This window comes from Antechinus flavipes, chromosome 4, assembly GCF_016432865.1.
Source record: "Antechinus flavipes isolate AdamAnt ecotype Samford, QLD, Australia chromosome 4, AdamAnt_v2, whole genome shotgun sequence".
Taxonomy (NCBI): domain Eukaryota; kingdom Metazoa; phylum Chordata; class Mammalia; order Dasyuromorphia; family Dasyuridae; genus Antechinus; species Antechinus flavipes.
Window position 1 is genome coordinate 370,274,479 of NC_067401.1, and position 26,427 is coordinate 370,300,905.

The 26,427-nt window shown below is 31.7% G+C and overlaps 1 protein-coding gene across 1 annotated transcript in view; it reads left to right on the top strand.

Moving 5' to 3' along the window:
* The window catches only part of USH2A (usherin), a 998,601-nt gene that overhangs the window by 476,092 nt on the left and 496,082 nt on the right, over window positions 1-26,427 (top strand). Inside the window, exons 32-34 of the mRNA XM_051996749.1 lie at window positions 7,005-7,164; window positions 9,094-9,265; window positions 17,637-17,784. Of these exons, the coding sequence (XP_051852709.1) occupies window positions 7,005-7,164; window positions 9,094-9,265; window positions 17,637-17,784 (480 nt within the window). The remainder of the gene's footprint in view (window positions 1-7,004; window positions 7,165-9,093; window positions 9,266-17,636; window positions 17,785-26,427) is intronic.

The window sequence follows — 26,427 nt, forward strand, 5'->3', positions numbered from 1 at the left end:
ATCTCAGAGTAGGAAGAAACCTCAAAAGCTCAATCTAGCTCAGCTTTCTCTCTGATAGTATTGACATGGCTTGTGCTTGCCTCTATTGAGAAGATACATTGAGAACATCTAAGTCTGGTTAATTTCCAGTTTACTTCAGTGAATATTGAGGCCCTGCTTGCACATTAAATACCTAAGAAGCATATTATAACTAGAAGTTAACAATCAAGTCTCAGTTAGGAGGGTATAGGTAGAAGCATTCTCTTCTCAGGCAGGCAGAGTCTTGCATAAACAAGTTCACACCAATTGGGAAAGGAGTATTATTTAAGAAAAACACTTTTAAAAAAATAATAATAGCAAGCATTTATGTAGGGCTTTAAGGTCTCCAAAGCATTTTGCATATGTTATCGTATTTGGACCTCACAATAACTGTGTGAGATTGGGCCTGTTACTCAGGAAACCGATATTTGCACGGCTAAAGTGAGTTGCCTTGAGTCAAACACTTTGTATCTGAAGCAACATTTGAATTAGGATTTTCATTCAAAGTCTAGCATTCTCTTTGTTGTGTCCTCTTTTTGTTGAAGTGAAGTCATTTTTTCAGTCATGTCTGGCTTTCTGTGACACCATTTGAGATTTTCCTGGCAGATAACTGAAGTGGTTTGCCATTTTATTCTCCAGCTCATTTTATAAAGAAACAGAAGCACACAGGGTTAAGTGACTTACCTAGACTAATAAGTGTCTGAAAACAGATTTGAACTCATGAAGATGAATCTTTCTGCTTCTAAGCCCAGTGCTCCATCCACTATGACACCTAGTTGCCTTTAAATTTTTAAATCATTTAAGTGCTTTATAAATACATTATCATCATTTCTCTCTTTAATATTATGTCTCTTCCTACTGGGTTGTAAGGTCACAAGAGCAGGAACTATCAGTTTCTTACTTTGTCCCCAATGCCTAGCATAGAGAACAGATGAAGAAGGCTTTTTATTAAAAATAACTGAGCTGGAGTGAGGAAGACCTCAGATCAAATATGGCCTCAAATATTTATTAGCTGTGTGACAGAGCAAGTCACTTAACTTCTGTTTACTTCAGTTTCCTCATCTGTAAAATGGAGATAATAACTACTACTTCTCAGATTTGTTATATAGATCAAATGACTTAATAATTATAACTCATTTAGCTTGGTGCCTGGCACATAGTAAGTTCTATATAAACATTATCCATTAAAATTGTTGTTATTACTTGCAAGCACTTTTTGATAGAGATTTGGGGGCAAGAGAGGTGACCGAGCATCTGAGAGGACACATACAGTACATTTGTGTATTGGGGATGTGATTAAATGACAGTGACCAAATTGGAAGATTGGGGGTGTTAAGTATATATACTTTATTTCATCACAGTGTTTACCTCCAGCCAACAACATATTTAGGGCCAAAAATCTTTCTCTTAGAAACATTTGAAGCCTCTGTCTCCTAGGATGATTTGATGTAAGAAGCTTTGGTTTTAGCATTTAGGTTATACAGGATCCCATGGAAATAAAGACACCATTGTTCTGCCTGCTTCATGTCCACATAGTACATCTGTGGTTGTCACTTCCCAGCAGTGTCTGGCTATGCCAAATTGCTTCCTCTTGTATTTTGCAATATTTCCTTTCTACATCTTCTTTGCAGATATCTTTCTTTATTTTTGTGTATTGGAGAGAATAGTCACAAATATGGGGTTTCTTAAAATGCATCAAGATCATTTTTTATGATAACTTCCTTTAGTCTCCTAGTACTCCTAGATTTATTGTATATATGTGTGTATGTATATATACATGCACACACCTATATGCATGAATATATATATATATATATGTATACATATATCTATCTATATATATCTACATATACACACACACACACACACACACACACACACACACACACACACACATATATATATATATATATATATATATATATATAATTTTTCTGCTTCTGGTGACCTATATATTTAACCAATTAATTTTATTTTACGTGAAAATCAAAGCATTCTTTTCTTATTTTACCTTTATTATCAGTGTAATGCAAAATCTATTTGCCTGAATTAGCTTGCATTCCATTAATCTTTTTATATGTGAAATTGTAATGGTTCAAGGTTAATGGGATTTAAGCATATTTGTACCTAAAATGTGGATACATTATTTCAGAAATATTCTGGAACATGAAAATATGTGTTAGCAATGAAGTATAAATGACACTTATGTTTATGGTGCTCTTTTTTCTCAGCTAAAATTAAATGCCTTTAATGAGATATTTGAATATAAAAATAAATAATTATTGACCTAAAATTTTAACAAAGCTTAACTCAGCATGTAGAAAATTTGGAAACTTATTTTGCCTTCAGAAATTGCTTGTGGTTAACTTTGTTGCATAGGCAAAAAGTATGAGCTTTGACTTTGTTACACAATTTACTTAAGTATAAGATTTAAATTTCTTGAGGAAATTTTGTTTAGAATGAAATCTTACAGCAGAGCAGCTTATTAGTCAAGGTTATTTTTTTTCTTCTCTTTCCATCATTTTTTCTTTGCTTTTCTTTGCTGCTTCTTCCTCTTCCTTTTACATTTCCCTCATTTTCACTCTTTTTACCCTTTTCTGCCCTAATCCTTTTTTCTACCATGCAATTCAAACAAATTTATGCTCTAAGAATTACTCTGGATTCTGATAAGTTTAGAGAAAAGTAGGTGCTATCATTATCCACAATTTATAGGTGAGGCAACTAAGACTCATGTTAAGTGACATGTCTAGGGTTACACAACCAGTACATTTCTGGGATAGGATTACAAGTCATCCTACCTCCAAATGCAGCTCTCTATCTATTCTACCATTTAGCTGTCTGATGAATACACAAACTTATTTGTATTCTAAGGTATTTATCTTTATAAAATTTTATAGTTATTGAATATAATCAGTACAGTTTCTTTTTCTTCAGAGAATTTAACTCAGGGTCAAAGTTGTAAGTCAAATAACTTAGAGATATAGGTGACTTTCATTTTTAAAAGTATTAATTAGTCTTTAGGTATAATGCTTAAAACTTGACTATGAGACTGGTTAAATCACTTAACTTTTTAATATATAAGGCAGTACATGCTATACACTTACAATGTACAACTCTAATATACTTTTTTAATATACAAGGCAGTGTATACTAAATACAAGATACTAAAACAGAAAAGCTGACTATTTATATTAGCAGAGAGAGTTTGGTTGTCTGGGAGATGAGAAATTTTAGATAAATTTCTTTCACTTCTCTTTTGGCCAATATTGAGTAAGGAAAGATCTTTCTAGCTAGCTACAGAATAGACTATCTAAGGCTTATCTCCCTACTTAAACTTCTTGGATAGTGATAATAGATTTTTTACTCTACCCTGAGTCAGTTGGAAGTGGGGCAGATTAAAGACAGAGACAGAGACAGAGACAGAGACATAAAGGGGAAAGACAAAGATACATGCCTTTATTCTCTCACATATTTTACCAATATGACACCTTCTATAAAATTTCAATCTTTTTTTTTCTTTTTGAAAATTATGTTCAACCATTGTAGTCTTCAGCTTATAACAAGATGAGTTATATCCCAATCATTTTATTCCTTCATGGTTGTACCATATATAGAGATATATAAATGTACATAGATATAATCATAGTTTTATATATAGTAAAGCATACTAATAGAATATCCCATGTCATATAGATAACTATATATCATAGTTTATGAATAATAAACTAATTTATATGCATATATGTTCATAATATACTATATTTTATAAGATAGCTAATATAGCATACTTGTATGATATACTAATACCATATATAATTAAATTATGTGTGATAATGTTATTGACATATATATTATAAGCATATTACATTTAATATTATTTAAATATAATATACCATGTGTATATTATTTATATATTCTATATAGTTATATATTGTTAATTGTTAATATACTATATATAGCTATATAATATAGTATATATATATTTGTGTGGATAATTAAACTCTACCTACTAAAAGTAGTACAATAGATTTATAAAAATATATGTATATATAAATAATATCATCTTATATGTATATACTGTGATATAAAACTATATGTAATATAGTATGATGATAGTAATATAATATATAAATATATGGCATATATTATATCAATATTTCCTCATCTGTAAAGTGAGCTGGAGAAGGAAATGGCAAATCACTCCATTATTCTTACCAAGAAAAACCCAAAAGGGCACACAGAATTGGACATGGTTAAAAATAACTGAACAACATATATATAATATATAATGAACAGCATATATATAACTGAACAACAATATATAATTATATAATAAGTGTTAGTGTATTATAGTATATGCATTTCTATTTAACTATATCTGTCTATTATTGATCATCACCATTTCTCATTGGGGGTCACTTAGTTTTTATAGGTAGACTTTAATTATCCACTGATCTATGGGAGTTAGATGGCATGGTGGACTCAGAACCAGAAAGATCGGTATTTGAATCTTGTCTCAAACCTTTCCTAATTTTTTTTTTCACTTTGGGTAAGACATTTGACTTCTCAGGCTCAAGTTTCTTCATCTCTAAAATAGGAATAGTAATATCACAGGTCTGTGAGAACAAAATGAAGAGACATATACATTCACACACATCTATGCAAAATACATTGTGAAATTTAAAACATTGATTATTATTTACTAAATAAAAAATAGACTAAGTTCTGGAAAATCCCATAAAACAATTGTTTTCAATTCTCTGTTTCTAAGAAGCTGGCTGCTCTGACACATTGCTTTCCCTATCCCTGCCCAGGGGCATTTAATTGGTTTGGATTTACCCAATTGGAGACTGCTTTTGAGCCTTTATCTACTAGAATAGTGGAAATGAAGTATTCTCCATCTTGTAAGAGCTATTTCATGGCTCTTTGTAATGTGAGCTTGGCATAATAAAGTCTGCTTCTCCCCATCCCAACCACATGTGATCCACTGACATACTTGGATAGTGTACACAACACTCCCCTCCCCCCCCATGGATATATTTAATAAAAGGAAAGAGCAAAAAGTAATTGTACATATTCCTTTGTGTTGGGTACCTCTAGCTTGTCCTATACTTAGGCTGACCCCAACCAGTTTATACGCATATTCTACACCCAGGAGTCCCCACAATGATAAATAATTGTTTTATCTGTAAACTGGTACAATGGATAAAGCAATAGGCCTGGAATTAGAAAGATCTGAGTACAAATGCAGCTTCAGACACTTACTATTTGTGTGACTGGACAGATTACTTAACTTCATGTCTGTTAGTTTCCTCATATGTAAAATGAGCTGGAGAAGGAAAAAGCAAATGACTTCATTGTCTTTGCCAAAATCCTCCCCCTCCAAAAAAAAAAAAAAAAAAAAGAGTCATTAAAAAATATGATACGACTGCAAACCACTAAACAACAAACTCCATCATTGCTGCTACTCCTGAGAGTAGCCAAAGGAAATAGAATAGCTAATAATCAGCAGGTTAAATTTGTTAAGTACATTACTTATGTACTCACAACAACCCTGTGAATTAAGAGCTATTGTTACGCCTACTTTCATAGAAAAGGAAATGGGAAGAAGTCAAGTGACTTGGCCAGAATTGCTCAAGTAGGAAGTATCAAACAGAATATGAATCCACATTTTCTTGGTTTCTGGAGTTCTATGCACTGTATTCTCTGATGGCTGGCACTTACATAGTATTATTCAACTTATAACTCCCTAGGGAGTAGAGATTTTTAAAAATACGGAAAATCCTCTATTTCTATTCTAACTATAATAAGTGAGAATTACATAGATCTTTGTGGTTTACAAAGAATTTTGTACCTGTAATTTCATATGAGTTCCCTGACAATCCTGTAAGGTAGGTATAATGGGTATCACTAGCACCTTTTTGCACATGAAGCATGTTCACCAAATGTTGGAATCTTTACAAAGTGTAAAGTCATTAGAGTTGATAGAGACAATAATTATCTAATTTAGCATGGTTCAGTATGATTGATCTGATCTACAAGGAAATGTTATGGGCCAGAAGAAAAAAGGTACTAAGCAAAGAAATGATAGAAACAATGCTTGTGTTCACACTTTTAGAGAGCTCATATAAGCAAGAAGCTCTTAGGCCCAGAGAGCACTCTGGGCTAGACACAGAGCAGTCTGGGAGAGCCAGAAGCCCTCTCTCGGAGGCAAGAAAGATTCATTACAACTTTTACCTTGGTGCTGGCTAGAGCCAGAGGCAGAAGAAAAGGACAAAGCTGCAAGATCTCTTAGAACCAAGGAGAGAGAGAGAGAGGCCTCTAAGAAAACTAACTGGGCTATATTGAAGGACACAATAAAAGATTTGAACTTTCAGCACCTGGCTGCATTTGGGTGATTATTACTTTCAACTGAAACTAAGGCTGCCTCCAGAAAACCTCCCCAAGAAACCTGCTCCCAGAGAGAACCATTAATATTTTAAAGAAGAAAAAGAACACCACAACTAAAGTTAGTGATATATTTATTTTCACAGAGTTTACAAGTATGGAAGTTAGGACTTGAACACAGGTCCCCTCTCCACTCCACCATCAAGCCGTCACTCTTACCCCAAACCATAAACTATTTCTCAATTCTACTCCAGCTTCTTAATCAGCTACTTTTCATCAGCTTTTGGAGGGGGGAAGAGAGCATTTTGCCTCATAACTTTGACTAACACAGGATTGATTTAACTATTTAGAATAATAGTCATGCCCATCAAGAAACCAATCAAGTTTGTAAGATAAGGCAGTCAAACCAATAGTTTGTCTGATTTAACTATCCATGGAGCAGCCATAAGATACTCAAGAAAAACCAACCTCTGTATTTTATGATTATTTGAAATTCACTCTACAAGTACCAGGTACTCAGAAGTAGTGTTTCTGTAAGCTGAAAAGCCTGAATAAAAACTACCATGTTCAATAAATTCTGGTTTCATTTTTTTCCCTAGATTTAGCAGTGTTTACGCCACATCAGTTTCTGCTCACTGCATGCACGATTGTTGGCTGTACAAACAGTTCCCAGGTCACCTTGTTTACAGCACAGCTGCCACCAGATAACATAGAAGCCCCCATCTTGACTGTGTTGGATTCTAGAACTATCTATGTACAGTAAGTAGAAACATTCTGCTTCTTGACAATCGACACATACTGGTTTATGCAAGAATCCTAGTGAGTTCAATCAGGGAAAGAGTTTGTGACATAAAATTAAATTTATTGTGATTAAATGCATAGAAGTGATTAGTTTAGTGGTTCTGTGAACCTTTGATTATCACTTGCCAACTTAATTTCCATTTTTGTCTTTATGCAATCAGGCTAAACTACATATGTGCACAGTCTCTGTGCAAACTTCAATAAAAAAAAAAACCTCACAGGTTTTGTAACTTGTTTCCCTTTCTTGTCTTAGTTGCATTTTTTCTCAGTTGTTTGAATGTCTATAGCACAATTAATGTAATAAAAGATGTGAAACATTCTTACCTTTTCATTATGCTTAAAAATAAAAATGAAAAATTTTCATGGAATCATAAAATCTCTGAACTTCTTACTGGAATGAGCAATTTGTAAAGTTGTAGAGGAGGTGCTGATTTGCACTATTAGAGCAAAATATTTCATCTGGGAGTTTCCTATACCAATGAAATCACAGGTGTAGATTGGTCCTGATACCTGTTTATAGAATCTCAGATTCTCAAATATCAAAAATCTGGCCTCTCCTGCAACCAGGAATCAACAAATTTTATAAAGTGATCTTTTACATATCTTAATAACTTTATATTTTCATTGGCTTCTTTCCCATTATGACCTACTCAAAATTCTCTATAGTTTTCCCTTTTGATTTCCCTTTCCTTTGATCCCCAAGAGCAACACACACATATACACAGATATGCACACACACATGCATCTCAGATAATTTAGTATTTAATTTTATTTGTTCTCGAGCTGTTAGTTATAATAATTATTTCACATGTGTTATTAGCCTTATCTCCCCAGCTAAATAACAAACTTTTAAGATTAGAAATCATGTCTTATACTTTTATATCCTCTACACCATCAAACATTGCTCCTATTATTTACTAATCAATCAATAAATCTTATAAGTGCCCACTGTGCTAAATGATTGGGTATAAAAAAGAAGCAAAAATATTAGTTCCTGCCTTGAAGGAGATTACAGTTTAAAGGAATAAATAAATATATGCAAAGCAAGCTACAGAACAAGTAGGAAATTATTAACAGATTGAAGACACTAGTATTAAGAGGAAATGGGGAAGACATCCTATAGAATGTGAGATTTTAGTCAGGATTTAAATGAAATCAGGAAGGACAGTAGTCCTAGTAGAGGAGGTAACATATTTCAGTCATGGGTACTCAATATAATAGGTATTTACTTTTTAAAAAATTGCTTCATGATAATTGTGGAAATATGTATAGAAGAATTGCACATATTTAACATATATTGGATTACTTGTTGTCTGAGAAGGGGGTGAAGGGAAGGGAGGGACTTAAACATTTGGAACACAAGGTTTTGCAATGTTGAATGTTGAAAACTATGCATACATTTTGAAAAAAAACTTTAAAAAATTGCTTCTTATTCCTCAATTGTTTTGTATTGCTTGATATATAATTACACATTTAAAATCTTCCCACTTTGTTGGGCATGATGGCACACTCTGACAGTTCCTGATAATGGGTTAACTGAGGCTGAGAAATTGCTTGAATTTGAAAAGTTTACCTTGTAGTATATAGCTAAAACCAATCTAGTTCTATCACCCATATGATAAGTGCCTGGGAGTAAGGGACCAGTAGGCAATCTAAAGAGAGACAATCTAGCCTATGTCTGAAATGGAGCAGTTCAAAGTGCTGATTAGCAATGAGATCCAGCTTGTGAGATGGTAAAGCACTTCTACCCACCATAAGCTAGGGAGATACAGTCTGAAACAATCCCCCCAAACCAAAACAAACAGCTACAACAACAATAAAAACTTTCTCATTTCATTGATACAGTTAATGATTAGTGACAGTTATGCTGTATTTCTTTTTTTCCAGATGGAAACAGCCTGAGAAATTAAATGGAATTCTGGAGCGCTATATATTATATATGGCAGATCATGAACAAAATGTTACAATTTGGAATGTCATCTATAACAGTACAGAACTTTTCCAGGATCACACTATACAACACCTCTTTCCTGGTACCAGATACCTAATAAAGCTAGCTGTAAGTTTTGCTGATTTTCCCTTTTCTTTCTTCATTCCAAAATAAAAAGCAGCAATTATATTACAATTCACATTTTAAAATCACTTTATATCCTAAATATGAGCTATGTTGATCCATTTCAGATATATTCATTTGCTGTTAGCCCAAATAGCAAAATAATAATTTGAATCAGTAGGTTTTTCCAAATCTAATTTGGGATTATCAGGAATTATTTCACTTTTCTTATTTGTAGAATGCCATAATTGTGGACAGCATTTTCCAAAATGCCTGGATTAATAAGGTCATTTCCCTGTGGGAGCTTGTATTCATTTGAAAAACAATTCACAGTATGAAAATTTGATCTTATTTTTTTTAAATGAAGGTTTAAATGAGCCCCAAATATTTTAGATTATTTTTATAGTATAGCCCCCATTACATTTCTATATCAATAGAGCAGTCACTTCTTTCACTAAAATATAGCAACTAATAAATGTTACACACATGCATATACACGTAATTTTTAAAAATGCAAAATCACAGCTTTTAAAGAAGGTCTTTTAAAAGACCTTGATATCTTTGTGAAATTTCAGGGTAGTGTTTTCTTTTGTGTGTTTTTTTTATTTTTATGAAATATAATACTTTTAAAGTTTAATAGCACATCTGAAAATAACTGAATATAAATATGCGATTGTCCTTATTTGTTTTAAACACACTTTTCATTTTATAGCAATACCTATATAAGGTTATTTGCTTTGATAAATGCCATAGAAAATATTCTGCTCTTGATTATGAATAAATTTACATTTATGTAGACACTGTGTATGCATTCATTTTACTTAACATGCTCTTGAATGCTCTAAATATTATACCACAAGAAAATAAACTATATTCAACTATTGTTAACTGTCTGACTTGAAACCCCCAAACAAGGGCATTCACAAACATCATTGAAAAACCTGGATTTAAGTTACTCATCATGCCTAGGTATTAGAACACAACTTGGGAAATTGAAATACCCATGACCTCTTTGATTGTTCCCTGTCTGGAAAGTGAAAAGTGAATTAACTAGATATTTAAGGGCTAATACAGAAATCTACACAATTTATAATACAACATTAATTTCAGTATACAATAAAGCCTCAATTAGCTGGTAACCAACTGAGCAGAATTAAATAGAAATTTCTCAGCACTGTTTTCATTAGGAGAATGGACAACAAGAGAAACTGGTATTATAGTTATGTGGGAGAAAAAAAATTCAGTGTGTCATCCAGGTTAACATTAAGTTAGAACAATCTTCTTTATCTTTTGTGTATATAAAACCAGGTGATAACAAACAGCATGATTTAGTGGAAGAACATGGTTAAGAAATCAGTGTACTTACTAATCTGACCATATCACTTGGTTGACTCAATTTCTTTTCTTTTTCTGCAAAATTAGGATATTGGTATAAACCTTTTACATTTCTTTCTAAGACTCTCTGATGTTTAAAATGATGACTTTAAACAATATTCCGAATAATAAACAAGAATCAACTATCATATAATCATATGCTAATTTATGTGAAGGTCAAAATAGATTTTCATAATAATTGAGATTTATATAATGTTTTACAGTTACAATTTTTAAAAATTTTAATTAAATTTTTAAATTTAAATTAAATTTTAAATACATTATCCCATTTAAGTTTTACACCATGCCTGTGAGGTAGGAATGATAGGTATTATAATCCCCATTTTATATTTGAGGACACAGAGGTTTTTGCAAGTTAAATGGCTTGGCTTGGTCAGTGTACTAAATAAAATATATTACAAATTTTAGAAAGATTTTCATCAACTCATAGAATCTCAGAGTGAGTAGTGATCTCAGAGATCTTCTAATCCAGTCACTTGCCATATGAATTAGGTCACTCTTCTATACCACCCCTCTTTAGCTGATTTCCTAGAATCATATATACTTCATATATACATACACATATACATGTGTGTATGTGTATTCTTTGTAATTTTTACTACTTTCTTCTTGCTCTGCCTTCCAAAGTATGGCAAAAGAAGTCTATTCCCTCTTCTTTATGATATTTGAAGATAATTACATACTCTTTCCTTCCCCCACTCCCAGTCCCAGTATTAACAAAATTCTACAAATTCTTTCATTCTCCAAACTATTGCCCCTTCCCCTACTTTTGTTCAGCAGTCATTATTTGAAATGGTCCAGAGACTTTAGTCCATCCCAGTAGACTTTGGGATACTTTCTAGTTCATATCCACATCTTCCTCAAAATGCAGCATGTAGAATTGAACACAATGTTTTTGATGTATCTGACCAAAACAGAGAATGTGGGCTTTTCACCTTCTTCATTATTTACTTTGTTGTTCTTTGAATATAATGTTATTTGCATAACACACCATTTATTCATATTGAATTTATTGTCTTCCAAATTTCCCAGATTTAAAAATAAAATAAAATTAAATTGGTTTTTACCTATTTTAAAAAAAAATTTGTACTTGTAAAGTTGATTTTTTTAAACCCAAATTAAAACTTTACATTTGTTCTTTTTATATTATAATTTATTAACTTATCTTTGGTCACAAATATAGGGTCAAATTTTGATTCCTGATTGTGTCATTACGTGTGCTATATAACTTTGCTAGATTTGTTTTATAAGCAAATTTGATAAAAACTTCATCTTTATCTTTATTGAAATTCCTGATAAAAATTCAGAAAGCAAAGTACAGATCCTAGTACACTCCATCTTGATATTGATTCATTAACAAGTTGATTCTGGTCATTCAATGAGTTTCAAATTCACTGAGTTATTGTTTTCTCATTTATTTCAATATGTTTTCCATAAGAATAGCATGAAATCCCAACTAAAATATTACTACATTCTCCTGATCTAAAAGTGGTATAAGTTTCTCAAAAAGGAAATAAGATTCTTCTGGCAGGCCTTGTTCTTGATGAAATTATGGGAGAATGGGAAGTGAATAAGCATTAATTTGGGGCCTATTTTCTTCCAGGCACAATGATAAGTAATTTTTTTTGAAATATAAAATTCTTTATTTGACATTCAAAAATATATACTGCTTTACATTGGGAATATCGTTGAATAAGGACAGTTAGTAGTTTAATAATATTAGAGAAAAATGTATAAACACATGTATCATCAACATTCATATGCATGTTTCTATCATGTCACCTTCTATTAGTCTTTTTAAAATAATGTAAGAGATAGCATTTAAATAGCACCAAAAGGTCCACAAACCATTTTACATATTATCTCCTTTGATATATGTTTTGTCCCATTTTACTTTTTTTTTTCCTTATTGGTCAAAGAGAATCCTGAATGATAACATTGTCCACTTAATTCTGGCCCAGTGTTGGATAACTTCCCTTTGAGGTTATATAGTAGGGCACAGACAACAGTCACACAGAATGAAGAGAAATGATTGAGTTTCCATTTGAGCCATAGGGGACCATATTAATTAGTCATGAATACATTGGTAATATTGAAGTATTTAACAAATTAGGACAGCTTGAAAGCATTTTTTATCATTCATGATGAATTCAAGACACCTGATCCAGATAAACTGCATCCTTAGGTACTGAAAGAAACAGTGAATATCATTCTGCCAAATGATATTGGCAAACAATATCTGCCAAATAAACTGCCAAACAAACATTTGTCCCAATTATTTGAAAGATCTTGATGAATAAGAGAGGTACCATGGGACTATGGAAAGGCAAATATTACTTCAATTTCCCCAAAAAATTAAAAAGAAAATAATCTACAAACTATAGCCAACTGAGCTTGACTGTAATTCCTGGGAAAATACTAGATCAAACAGTAAAAACAATGGTTAGCCAGTATTTTTAAATGGAAATGGGTATCCCAAAAAGTCCACATTGCATCACAAAGAACAAGTCAAGTTAGACAAACCCATTTACTTTATTGACAAGGTATCTAAATTAATAGGCCAGGGGAATGCTGTGGATATAATTACCCAGATTTGGCATATTGGAACATTTAATGAAATATTTCATGTTGTTTGTGGCAGGTTGTAGAGGCTTTCTGGAGGACCTTGGGATCAGCTCGAGTCCTGGGCTTTAGTGGAGAAGTGATAAAGGCAGGAGAGCCACAGAAGGTTGATCAAAAATGGAATGTCTCTTTTCCAGTCCTTCTCAGCCCTTATATACCTTAGTACAATTACATCATTATAGCATACTGAATATGTGTGAAGTAGAGAACCATTATATCACCATATTAAGTACTAAGTATATATGTGAACTAGAGAATCAACATCTCATCAATTCTACTGAGTTAACATCTTATTTCAAGTATTCTTTTTCAGAGTTCTGGTCCTTTACAGCAGGTAAGATGTGCAATCAGAGGAACCGGGTATCACTAAGTGGATGAGCGGAGATCCAAGCAAAATCCCTTATTCTATAGGGGATGGAAATCTGGAATAGTAATAATTTTCTGAGGAGGGCTGTTGCTTCCTCTCAGGGCCTCTTCAGATTACTTCTACTGAAGTTTGTTGAGTGGGCTTTGAAAGCCTAAGGAGCCATGTTGAATGAAATAAAATAGCTTGATTTGAATAATACTCTCCAAATATTCCATTTGTTCCATGTCAGAACAAATCCCTTTGAAAACATAGTTCTTTTGAAAAAGTTGGAAAAATGTGGATGAGGTGAAAGCACTTTTAGATTAATTCAGAAATGTTTAGATGGCCACATTTCACCAACAGACACTAAATGCCTACTAAATGTCAGGTACTGTGCTATGATGAAACTCTGGGAAATGGGAACATCAGGAGGGGACTCAAGTAAATGTTATCAAAATTGAACTTGAAAGGAGCCAGAGATTGCAAAAAATAGACATGAGGAAGCAGAATCTTCTTGGTAATGGAGAGATAACATAGAGCCACAAGATTGAATATTGTGTATGGTGAACATAAAATAGGTCAGAGTTGGCTGTAAAGTTGATTGTGTAAGGGGCAGTAATGTATGATTAACCTGGATACATTAGTCAGAATCAAATAGTTAAAGGCTTTACATGCCAGAGGAGTTTATATTTTAAGAGCAACAGGAAGCTGTCAAGGCTTCTTGAGCAGAAGAGTGACATAGTAGTATGATTTAAGAATAAATAAATCTAGAAGCTGTGTGGAAGATGAGCTGGAGACAGGGGGAAATGAATCCTTGAGACCAGTAAAAGATCATTGTGATATCCTGGGTGAGAGATGATATCAAAGCCTGAGGTAGGGCCAGTTGTAATATATGCAGAGATGTTAAAGAGGTAAAATCAATCAGACTTGTCAATTTATTAGAGGGAAAGTGATAAATTGAGGATTGGTCTTAGTTTGCAAATCTGAGTGACTGGAAGAATGATGATACCTTTTATTTAAAGATGGAAGTTAGGTATTGTTAATTTTTACAATAAATAGAACAGGGGTTGTAGTCAGGAAGAACAGAGTTTGAATCCTGCCTCATATATTTACTAGCTATGTGACCCTGAGTAAGTCCTATAACTTCCATTTGCCTTAGTTTTCTCATTTGTAAAATAGGATTAATGATAACATCTATCTTCCAGGATTGTTGTAAAGCTCAAAGAGATAATGTTGAATATTGGTTAAAATCTTTTCACTTTGTAGAACACTGTGATAGGTACTAGAAATGATACCATTTCCATAGTCCTGACATCAAAGGTACTATATTTTATATAAAATGAAAGTAATATCAAAATTAGGGATGTTTATAAGACAACCCTGTGCTCTAGGTATTCTTTGTACATATTATGGTTTTATGTATAAAGATTGTTCTTGAATGAATTAATGAAAAATAAAATATATCTAAGACTCATTTTTTGCCAAGCAACATAAGAACTGAGGACACAAATAGAAAAGACAAGACAATTCCTGTCATTAAAGAACTTATATTTTAATAGGAAAAGGCAACATTTATAAGGGTGTGATCGTGGTCACAGAAGACTATTTGGTCAAGGAAGCCAAAAGGATAGAAAGTGAAGCCATAAAGAAATTGATACAGATTTTCTTTTTGGGAAGAGTAAGAATGAATTGATTACTCCTTCCAGAACAAGTTGTAGGAAAAAAGCAGAATTGTTGAAGGTTCACTAGTAGGAAACACAGGAACTCAGGGAATTCAAGGGAACATTGTGCTAGAGGTAGAGCCTAAAGCATAGGGATACTATGGAAAGATGGCCATATTAAAATTTCCTTTATCTTTTTATGAGGTGAATTTGTCAGGTTACCAGTCCACCTACCTCTCATCAGAGATAAATATAGAAGAAGGCTTAATAACCTCAGGATTTATCCAATTAACTTAGGGTATGCTATGACCTTACCTTTTTAAAATCATGGAGCAAAATCTTAAAACATTTAATTTTTTTTTGAACAGAATGATAGTGTATTTGAGAATCAATCAATGGGAAAGAGGAAAATTGGGGAGAAAAATATGGGTGTTCACTATCACTGTTGTAACATTTAATCCCAATTCTTAACCCTGGTGGAACTTTGTGGCATCTTCCACTTTTCATGTCCCCCAAATTACTCCCCCCAAAAAAACTCCCCTCAAGATAGAAAATAAAAGTATTAGAATTAGAATTGATTAGTCTTTGAACTTTTCCTCCTGATAATTCAACTTTGCTATATGATCTCTTTTCCTTCTTAACTTTCTGGTTGACTTCCAGCATGTTGAGATTGTACTTTGGAGGGTTTTTTTTTTTTTTTTTTAAATTAGCTGATAATAATTTAAGCTACTGGAGGACATGCCCTAAAGCCTTGGAGGTGATTAGGTGTGCAAAAAGAGTTTGGCAACATGTTCAATTGATTCTTCTTTATTTGCAAAGATTTCATCCCCAGGAGCAGGCAAGTTTATCTCTTACATATATATATATATATATATATATATATATGCGTATGCCATGACCAAGAATTAGAGGAAGCCCAGAGAGGTTAATTAGGGCCCCAATCTCTGTGAAGTTTAATTCCCAAAACACAGCTTAAAATTGTTAGTTTGATGAAAAATATTCTGATGGTCTATGAAATTCCCGCATTGTTACAGCATGGAAAAGAAAAAAGCAGTTTTACTTCTACTTATGTTGAAGCTGTATGATGAAAAACAGTTTTGTGCTCCAATGAAAAGTCACCATTTAAGAAAGAGGTGTATTTCTCTTATTTTGTTTGTGTGAATAACCACAAAATCCTTCTGTGTTAGAAACCTTAAGAAATGAAGGCTAAAGAACTTGTGGTTGCAGTTCTTTAAATTGTGGTGCAGAGAGAAATACACTAATGTTTTGATTTTTAAATCAGTGCTTATTTGCTATTTTAAAGGTTATATCAGAATTTGTCATTTTTGTTATTTCATTTTCTCAATAATTTTAGTTCAAATTTAAATAAATGCCTTAATGAAGTAGTTGAAATTAATACTAAAATTGTAATTAGCCCCTAGTGAGTGCTTAAATTGTAGCTTAACTATAGTTTTCAAATATATTGATAATAAGTGTATATATTTGTTGCTGTCTTTATCAATAAATTTCCAAAAATCATTTAGCATACATTGAAATTTACACAGAAATTCCTATTTATATGACTAGATATTGGTATTATTTTCCTAATATGTCAACTTATTTTTTTTCATTCATTTTGGTTTGTTATATGAGCACATATTTAGGGGGAGTTCCTGTATTTTTTTTTTAACATTTTAAATATTCCTGGCAAGATGATCACCTTAGTAGGCCAGATTTTGGCCTTTTAAGTTTGTTAGCCATGTGGTAGATTTAATCTCATATAATACCTGAAACTCAAAATGATTTGACCCTTCTGTCCATTAAAGGTGCACTCAATAACTTTTATGTATTGATTTATGATAAATAATGTTTTATTCATTTTCAACTTTTATATTAACTCTAGTAACTTGGTCACTCTACTGGAAATAGAAAGGAAGTCTCTTAGGCCTTTCTTTCAATTTTCTGCAAAGTGAATTTGTTGCTATAAAGTTGCAGTGCAGAGTTTAGGATACTCTTTTCCTGCATGGTCTGAGTATATACTCTTACCAATAGATGCAAGGTAATTTCAGTAACGATATGTAAACAGTAATATGTGATATACATATGTATAATTCATAGAGTTGAGTTTTCTTAGTAATATTTATAGATGTCTAGTCCATGTCTTAAAATAACAAAACAAAAACCTTAAAAATCAAACTTAAGCATTGAACCACAATAATTTTCAGAGTCATTAGGAATGGAATTATGGCTTTCTTTAGCTGTTTGCTATCTAGCATAAGTTGAGATACTGAATGAAAGATCTTTAACAGTTTTCATTTGGTTAAATGAGATATGGAGGACAATGCATTTATTTGTTTTTCTTTGGTATTTTAAGGCTTGCACAGGAGGGGGATGCAAAATTAGTGAAATCAGTATGGCTTTAACTGATGAGACTGTCCCAGAAGGTGTTGCTGCTCCTAAAGCCCAGTCCTATTCATCTGATTCCTTTAATATCTCCTGGACTAAGCCTGAATATCCGAATGGTAAGTGAACTCTTTTAGCCTCAAGTTAAAAAGATGATTAGTAAAGGTAAATTAATATTCTAAATGGCAGCTTATATGTGGTGCTTAATTTTTAATGATCATTTTAGCACATAAAATACCTGAGATAGTATCATTGTCTGTAGTTGGAGATTGTGGTTTTCAGGCTGACACACAATTTCAGTGGCTCAAAAGTGCTCCCTTTTGATAGTTCTTGTGTATTGCATCTCATTGTTTCATGTTTGTCAGAAAGGGGGAAAAAAACTGAATAGAGCAAATGAGGATGCTGATGTGAGAATGACATTGTCTTTCAACATTCATTCTGTTTTGGACAATAATTATGTTTTTTATGATGAATGGAGCAAAGAAGTTTATTCATGCATGTGTTTTGGGTAGCTGACTAGATATATTTCTATTTAATATATTTATCATAAAAATCATTTGGAATTCTTAGATTGCAACAATATAACTCATAGAACTAGAAAAAAAAGGTCCTTGTATTATATTTTTAGGCAATAAATACATTGGTATTTACTCTGAAGTGGAATTATATATATTTCTAAGAAATTTTGAATTGCTATGGTTTCTCTTTGATAAGTTCAGAAAAACAAACCAATCTGTTAATTTGTCACAAAAAAAGAATGTATTTACAAATTTAAGGAAAATATTTTAGAAATATATTAAAAGTTATGCCATTATTGTGACACAGTGATATTGTTTCAAACTGATAAAAAAATTTTCCAGCTCAACATTTAATATTAGCTTTTTTGAAATGAGCATGTATACAGAGATGACTTTTTTTATTCCACTAAAGCAATCTTAAATAACTCATTACTGAAATTTGATACAGTATCTTACAGCATTGTCCAAAAAGGAACAAAAAGAAAAAACCGTATTTTATTATTTAGTCTTATGTTTACTATGATTTTAATTAATCCAGCCTTCTCAGTTTAATTAAGCTTAGTGGCAAATACGACAGATATATTTAGGGATACTGAGAGAGCTGAAATAATTAGAATGAGTGATTATCACCACTATTGAAGTTATTTTCTATTTTATTACAAATTTCTCATAAGACATAAATGAGTGATCATTTGCTACAAATATTAAATAATGAAATCTTGTCCCACTCTCTTTGTGTAGCAATCTGAGGAGTAATAGAGAACAGTGAAAATGGAGATTATTGTCTCTTACTCTATTGCCCTATATTCAACCAGCATGAATACTAATGGAATTAGGATGCCCTGGAACTCTTCTTTCCAACTCCATTTGTACCACTTGCTCTAGCAAATTAATTCCCTATTTTCCTCAACCCCTAAACACAACCCTACCACTAATGTGAAAGTAATTCCATCAGTTCAAAGGATTATATATTTTAATTTCAATTTAAAGTGTTTCTTTCATTGAGGGCTATTAAATGCCTATTAAAAGTATGATCATTGGGCAAGTAGAATTTTGAAGAAGAAATAAGTTAATTATTCTGTCATCTTTGTAATGATCTAGTTCACCTGGCCTTTAATAAAATACAGAAGTTTTAGTGGAGTGTATTTTTTTTTACTCTCAAGAAGCATTAATTTAATTGGAAAATTTTTCTCTATACTTTTTCATTTATTTTTCTTCTTTCTATAAATTGTGCATTTTTGTTCTCTAATTATGAAGAATAATATTTGACTGAATAAAGCATATTTTATAAGAATGTTTATATATGTATTGACCCTTGATTTTTAACAATATATTTCCAGAGTCTTATCCTTGTAATCCCAGGAAAAAGGGACAGAGGCTTTGAGGTCTTGTAATAAAAATTCTCTGAGTTGTATACTCTAATTATGGAAAATTGAGGTTTTATATATATTAAGGCTTAGAGATCCTGGACTCTATTTTCTGCTGCATGCCTAGGTCAGAGTTAATAGAATCAGATATATTAAGATTCAGGTGACAACAACTCTGTCTTCCACTTGCTGAATTTTTTTTTTTGTGGAGAGTAGTAAATTTGAAGAGCAGAATAGCTTCCATCTTTACATTATCAAGGATTTCTTTTAATGACTAACACATATAAAACCACCTATTTAAATTAACCAATTTCAATTTTAATTAACCATTAAAATAATGGAAGTGTTAGATATGGAAGTATTATGTACACAAAATAAACTAAAAGGATTTTGGACAAGCAGTATCATTTTACAACAAGGCAAAAAATATATCTGTGCTTTATTCTCCAAATCTGACTTACAGCTTTCCTGTTGAATGGAGGGAACTATGAGCAGTAGAAAGAGAAGGAAACAAGAGAAAATTTTTCTAATCAAGGAAACTGTGGTTGGTCTTATTCAGTCTGCTCTTGTTGCTAGGAAAGTTTAAGAAAAATTATCTTGGATCAATTTGGGAAGTAATACTCATTTTTTTACCTTGTGCTGAAATGATGCTAGTTGAATGGACACACCCACTCACAGAACAATTGTCAGTCATATTTAATGCAAACAAATTTTTGAAATTGGGAATAGGATCAGGCCTGTAGTTTCAGTGGTACACAGGGAACTAACAAATGAAGAAACTCTTTTTAATGGGTCAAGTTATCATTTCTGAAATTAAAATATAATAAAACAGAAATAATGTTACTTCATGGTTTTCCAAGTCAATATATGTCCTTAGAAGAATCTTTACATACCATTTAGTGACCTCCATTTCTATTTAAGTTTGACATGACTGGCCTAGAGTAATGAGAATTTACATGACTCACAACAGAAAGCTGCTGTGTGTCAGAGTCTAGTCTCCCTTCTTCTAAGGTTAGTTCACTTTGCTTCCCTTTCTCCTCTAGAAATCACTTTAATCTCTGATAACTTTTTGTGGGCAATTAGGTGACCCAATGGATAGAATGCTGGCCTTGAAATCATTTTACCTGAAGTCAAATCTTATTTTAGACACTTATTAACTGTGTCACTGGAAGCAAATTACTTAACCCTATTTGCCTCAGTTTTCTCATCTGTAAAATGTGCTGGAGAAGGAAATGGCAAATCACTTCAGTATCTTTGACAAGGAAACCAAACAGATTTCCTAAACAGGATCACAAAGAATTGGACATGACTGAACAGCAATAATAACAACAATTTCTTTATTCTTTTTTGGGAGGGGTTTAGACTAAATTACCACTGAAATCACATAGACTTTTAAGATTCTTTCATTTTATAATATTGGCAAATGTCTAGTGCTCAAGTATTGCTCTTCAGTCAATGAACTTTTTTTACTTTTCACTGGTGAAATCAGTGATATGTTGTTATATAGGACACCCCCCCAAAAATATGCATCAAATAATTCTGTTCCCAAAATAATCAGGAATGCTTGGTTTGTAAGGTCTATGATCTCAGTGGACAAAAGCTCAAAAAACATGGCTTGGCATTAGAATAAGGTCCATTTCTTCATTATTTTCACTTTTTATTTGTGTACATATTATGAAAAAGACTTGTGCACTTTGTACACTCTCATGGATAATCAACCTGAAAAGACTGACTTCTAGCAGTGCCAACTTTTCTATTTTCATTGACCCCTAAAGTTTTGGTTTTTCCCAAGATTCACAGATACTATTTTTTTTAATGGAAAAAGAATCCCCATTTATATATAATTGCACACTCATCTCCAAAGTTATCTTCTATAGAAAAATAAAGGGTTTTTAGCTTCTTTTTATTGAAATCCTAATATGTTCATTGGAAAAAGACTGTTTGCTATTTACAGAGCTCTTCTAAAGCAATTGAATTCTTCTGATACTTTAGTAAATCCATTATTTCTTTACTTTGGATCTTTGTTTCACTGATCTTACAAATCTTACAAATAATATCATTTTCATTAATTCTTTTATGTGATTATCAATTGGTAACATGTAATCTATCTATATTCAACATAAATATTTTTTATTTGTGTTATATGTAATTTTAATTCTTTCGAGTAGAGTACATATCTGAGCCACACTGTGAATATTTGTGAAATATAGGTCACAAGTTGGCATAGAAGCATAATCTAGTAATGATGAAGGACCTCAATATACAAGTAAGGACTGGAGTTCTCTATCTGACCATAGCAGAGTAGCAAATAAATTATCATTGTTTTTTAAGAGGTAAATCCAATGGCCTTTTCTCAAAGTTCATTCCTTTTGAATTCGCTGAAGAACTTGGCAGGAACTCTTTTCCTCTCTGAGTTTTGGTTAGTTAGGAAAATACTAATATATATATATATATATATATATATATATATATATATATATATATATATATATTATATATATATATATATATATATATATATATTAGTTAGTTAGGAAAATACTAATATATATATATATATATATATATTAATATATATATATTAATCTCTAATTGTATATCACCAAATGCATATTGGACATTTCCTGCTCATAGGTATCCCAAACACAACATATCTAATAAAGAAATTTTATTTTCCTTTAAATCCACTTTTCTTTTTAATTTTCCTGTTAAAAATGTGAACAACCTTCTAATTATTTGGCTTTGTAACCTTAGAGTCATCCTTAACTCCTCTCTCTCTCTCTCTTTCCTTCATTAAATGCATTGTTAATTCTTTATAACCCCTACTCTACAACACTGCTATCATACACATATCTCCTTCCCACAGTGTCTAACACAAAGTAGATGATATTTAAATATTAGGTTTTATTATTCTAGGAAAACTATAAATACCTCTATCAAACAGTTAAAGTCTTTTACTTTATAATTCATAGTTATCTTTTTGGACTTATAAAACATTATTCCTTTTTATCTTCTTACTTACTTGAATTTAAATTCTTTGAAAGCAGAATTTTCTTTTTTGAGTTTTTCATTATATCTTCAGTATTAGGCACAATACCTATCATATGGTGGGCAATTATTGTTTTTCACTTAATTGACTTCATTCCAACCAATGGTCCACTTGATGATTTCTTTTATATGATATTCTGTCTTCCATCTCCATGAATTTTTTTAAAGTTTGTTTTAATGCCTGGAATACACTCCCTCCTTTCCTACACATCATAGAATTCCAGTCTTCCTTCTTACACATTACTTTTTTTTAATAATATTTTTATTTTATTTTATAATATCTTTATATTGACAGAATCCATGCCAGGGTAATTTTTTTTACAACATTATCCCTTGCACTCGCTTCTGTTCCGATTTTTCCCCTCCCTCCCTCCACCCTCTCCCCTAGATGGCAAGCATACACATTACTTTTTGCATGAAGTCTCAACTACTGCAGCTATCCTCTGTCAAACTACATTGCTACTCTTTATTTATTTACTTTATTTTTATTTTGTATACATTTCCACATATTGTTGTTTCCCTTGCTATAATATGAACTCCTTATAAGTACAGATTGTTTCATCAATTGAATTTATTTCTTTAGCACTTAACAATAGTGACTTATTGAAATTAAACAATTAATAAACATTTTTTATTTGTTCCCTAAGTTTAAGTATAAGTTTTAGGAAAAATCAATAAAGGGAGAAAACAATCTTGGCAAGAAAGTCAAAGCAATTCAGATCATCTCAAGAGTAATTAAAAATGTAATTGGAAAGGAGATACCAGTTGAAAAAACAAAACAAAAAAAATGCCAAGTTTTTTTTTAGTTTATTTGTTTTTAATATACATTGTTTTATGAATTATATTGGGAGAGAAAAATCAGAGCAAATGGAAAAAATAATGGGAAAGGTTAAAAAAACAGAAAAAAAGAAGTGATTATAGAATGTATTGATTTACATTCAATCTCATTAATTTTTTCTCTGGTTGCAGATGGCATTTTCTGTCTAAATTCTATTGGTATTTCTTTGGATCACTGAACTACTGAGAAGAACCAAGCTTTTTATAGTTGATCATCATTCTTGCAGTTATTGTGTACAATGTTCCTGGTTCTGCTTGTTTCACTCAGCATCAGTTCATGTAAATCTTTCTAGGCCTTTCTAAAATCAGCCTGTTGATCACTTTTTATAGAACAATAATATTCTATTACTTTAATATATGACAGTTTATCCATTCATTCCCCAATTGATGGACATTTACTCACTTTCCAATTCTTTGTTACCACAAGAAGAGCTGCTACAAAAATTGTTGTACATGTGGGTCCTTTTTCCTCCTTTTTTATTTCCTTGGGATACAAACCCAGTAATGGCACTGCTGGGTCAAAGGATATGCACAGTTTTATAGTCCTTTGAGCATAGTTCCAAATTAGTCTCCAGAATGGTTGGATCACTTCCCAACTCCATCAACAATGTATTAGTGTCCCATCTGCTCAAATATTCATCATTATCCTTTTCTGTCTTTCTAGCTTGAGAAGTGTGAGGTGGTATCTCAGAGTTGTTTTAATTTGCATTTCTCTAATCAATAGTTATTTAAAGCATTTTTTTCACATAACTATACATAGACTTAATTTTATCATCTGAAAATTGTCTATTCAAATCCTTTGATCATTTATCAATTGGGGAATGATTTGTATTCTTATAAATTTAACATACTTCTTTATATATTTTAGAAAGGAGATCTTTATCAGAAATATTGGCTGTAAAGATTTTTTCCCCAGCTTTGCACTTCCTTTTTAATCTAGTTTCTATTGGTTTTGTGTGTGCAAAATTTGTTTTAATTTAATGTAATTAAAGTTGTCCATTTTGCCTTTCATAATGTTCTCAAATTCTTCTTTGGTCATAAATCCCTCCCTTTTCCAAAGATTTGATAGGTAAATTATCCCTTGTTCTCCTTATTTGTTTATGGTATCATCCTTTATGTCCAAATCATGTATCCATTTTGACCTTATTTTGGTATGGGATGTGAGGTGTAGGTTTATGCCAAGTTTCTAACATTATTTTCCAGTTTTCCAAGCAATTTTTGTCAAATTCTTATTCAGAAGCTGGAATTTGGGGGGATATAAAATATTAGATTGCTGTAGGCCTTGTTTATTTTGTATTTATCTAATCTATTCCACTGATTCACCATTCTATTTCTTAGCCAGTACCAAATGGTTTTGATAACTGCTACTTTATAATACAGTTTTAGGTTTGGTACTGCTAAGCCACCATCCTTTGTATTTTTTGTCATTAATTTTCTTGATATTCTTGACCTTTTGTTCTTCCAGATGAATTTTGTCATTTTTTTATAGTTCTATAATATATTTTTTTGGCAGTTTGATTGATATAGTGTAGACCAATTTGTGCAAATATGTCATTTTATTATGTTATTAGTTCAGCCTAACCATGAACAATTGATATTTTTTCCAATTGTTTAGTCCAATTTTATTTGTTTGAGTATTTTGTAATTGTGTTCATATAATTCTTGGATTTGTTTTGGCAGGTACATCCCCCAATTTTTTTTTATTTTGTCTACAGTAATTTTAAATAGAATTTCTCTTTCTATTTCTTACTGGTGGGATTTTTTAGTAATAAATAGAAATGTGGATGATTTGTGTGGATTTATTTTATATCCTGCAACTTTGCTAAAGCTGTGAATTGTTTCTTGTAGGTTTTTGGATGATTTTCTAGGATCCTCTAAGTATATCATCATATCTGCAAAGAATGATAGTTTTATTTCCTCATAGCCTATGTGCCAAGATTTTTATTTAAAAAATGATTCTCCATCAATTATATGAACACACCACTTTTAGACATTAATCTCAGAGACCCAGGTGCTAAGATAAAGAAATAGAAAAAACACAAGAGAAAACAGAAGTGGAAAATCAACTAGACTTTATCGAATAAACCCAAAGGAAGTCTGTGAAGATGATAGAACAACTGCCATATACTTTCAAGGTATCTTAAAGAACAGGAAAAGTAATAGATAATATAAAAGACACAAAATATCAATAATTTTCGATAGTTATACCTGCAAAGTGCATAATCTCATTAGCAGATTAGTTTATACATGTGTTGAAGGACTCACTGATCCAACTTTAAAATGAGAATGTGCAGTTTTGCAAGCAACATTCAACAGCATAAACTTTTTTACAAACACATAATTGACTAAAAAGTGTAGAGTACAGAATTCTAGTGTTCCCATTTGCTTTTGTAAAGCTCTTAGTAGAACAACGTATCATTTCAGTGTCTTTCCTTTCAACAGTGTTATTTCCCATGCATGTAACAAAATCATGTATTGATGTTTTGAAAGAAATAACAATAGAGATAACTGTTTTTTCTAACTTTTTGATGACTTATTAACATAAAATAAGTAATATAACAGGGATACATGGATGCCAAAGGTGTTCATACCCGGTATCAAGTGCCACTCTCAAAAAATCCATATCAAAAATGGATATCCTAAAAATTGTGAAGTATTCTAGGTGCTCCTATTTGGGGGTGGCTGTGCTCATTTTGCTACAACAAATGAGTTCAAGTTCAACTAAACAGTAACAACATTTACAAACCAGAGTCCTTCAGATGAGATCCATAATCTTCTTGGTTGTATTCCAATCTCATATCTGCTGCTTATTATTTGAGTGATCATTTGGGCAAATCAATCAATCTTTCTGGGCTTTATCTATAAAAATGAGAAAATTGAACTAAATTGCCTTTGAAGTCCCTTCTATCCCAATTCATATTTCTATGTTCTATATAGGAAAAGCCAATTAAATGAGCAATACCTTTTTTCTAGTCCATGGTATGAAGTTGAA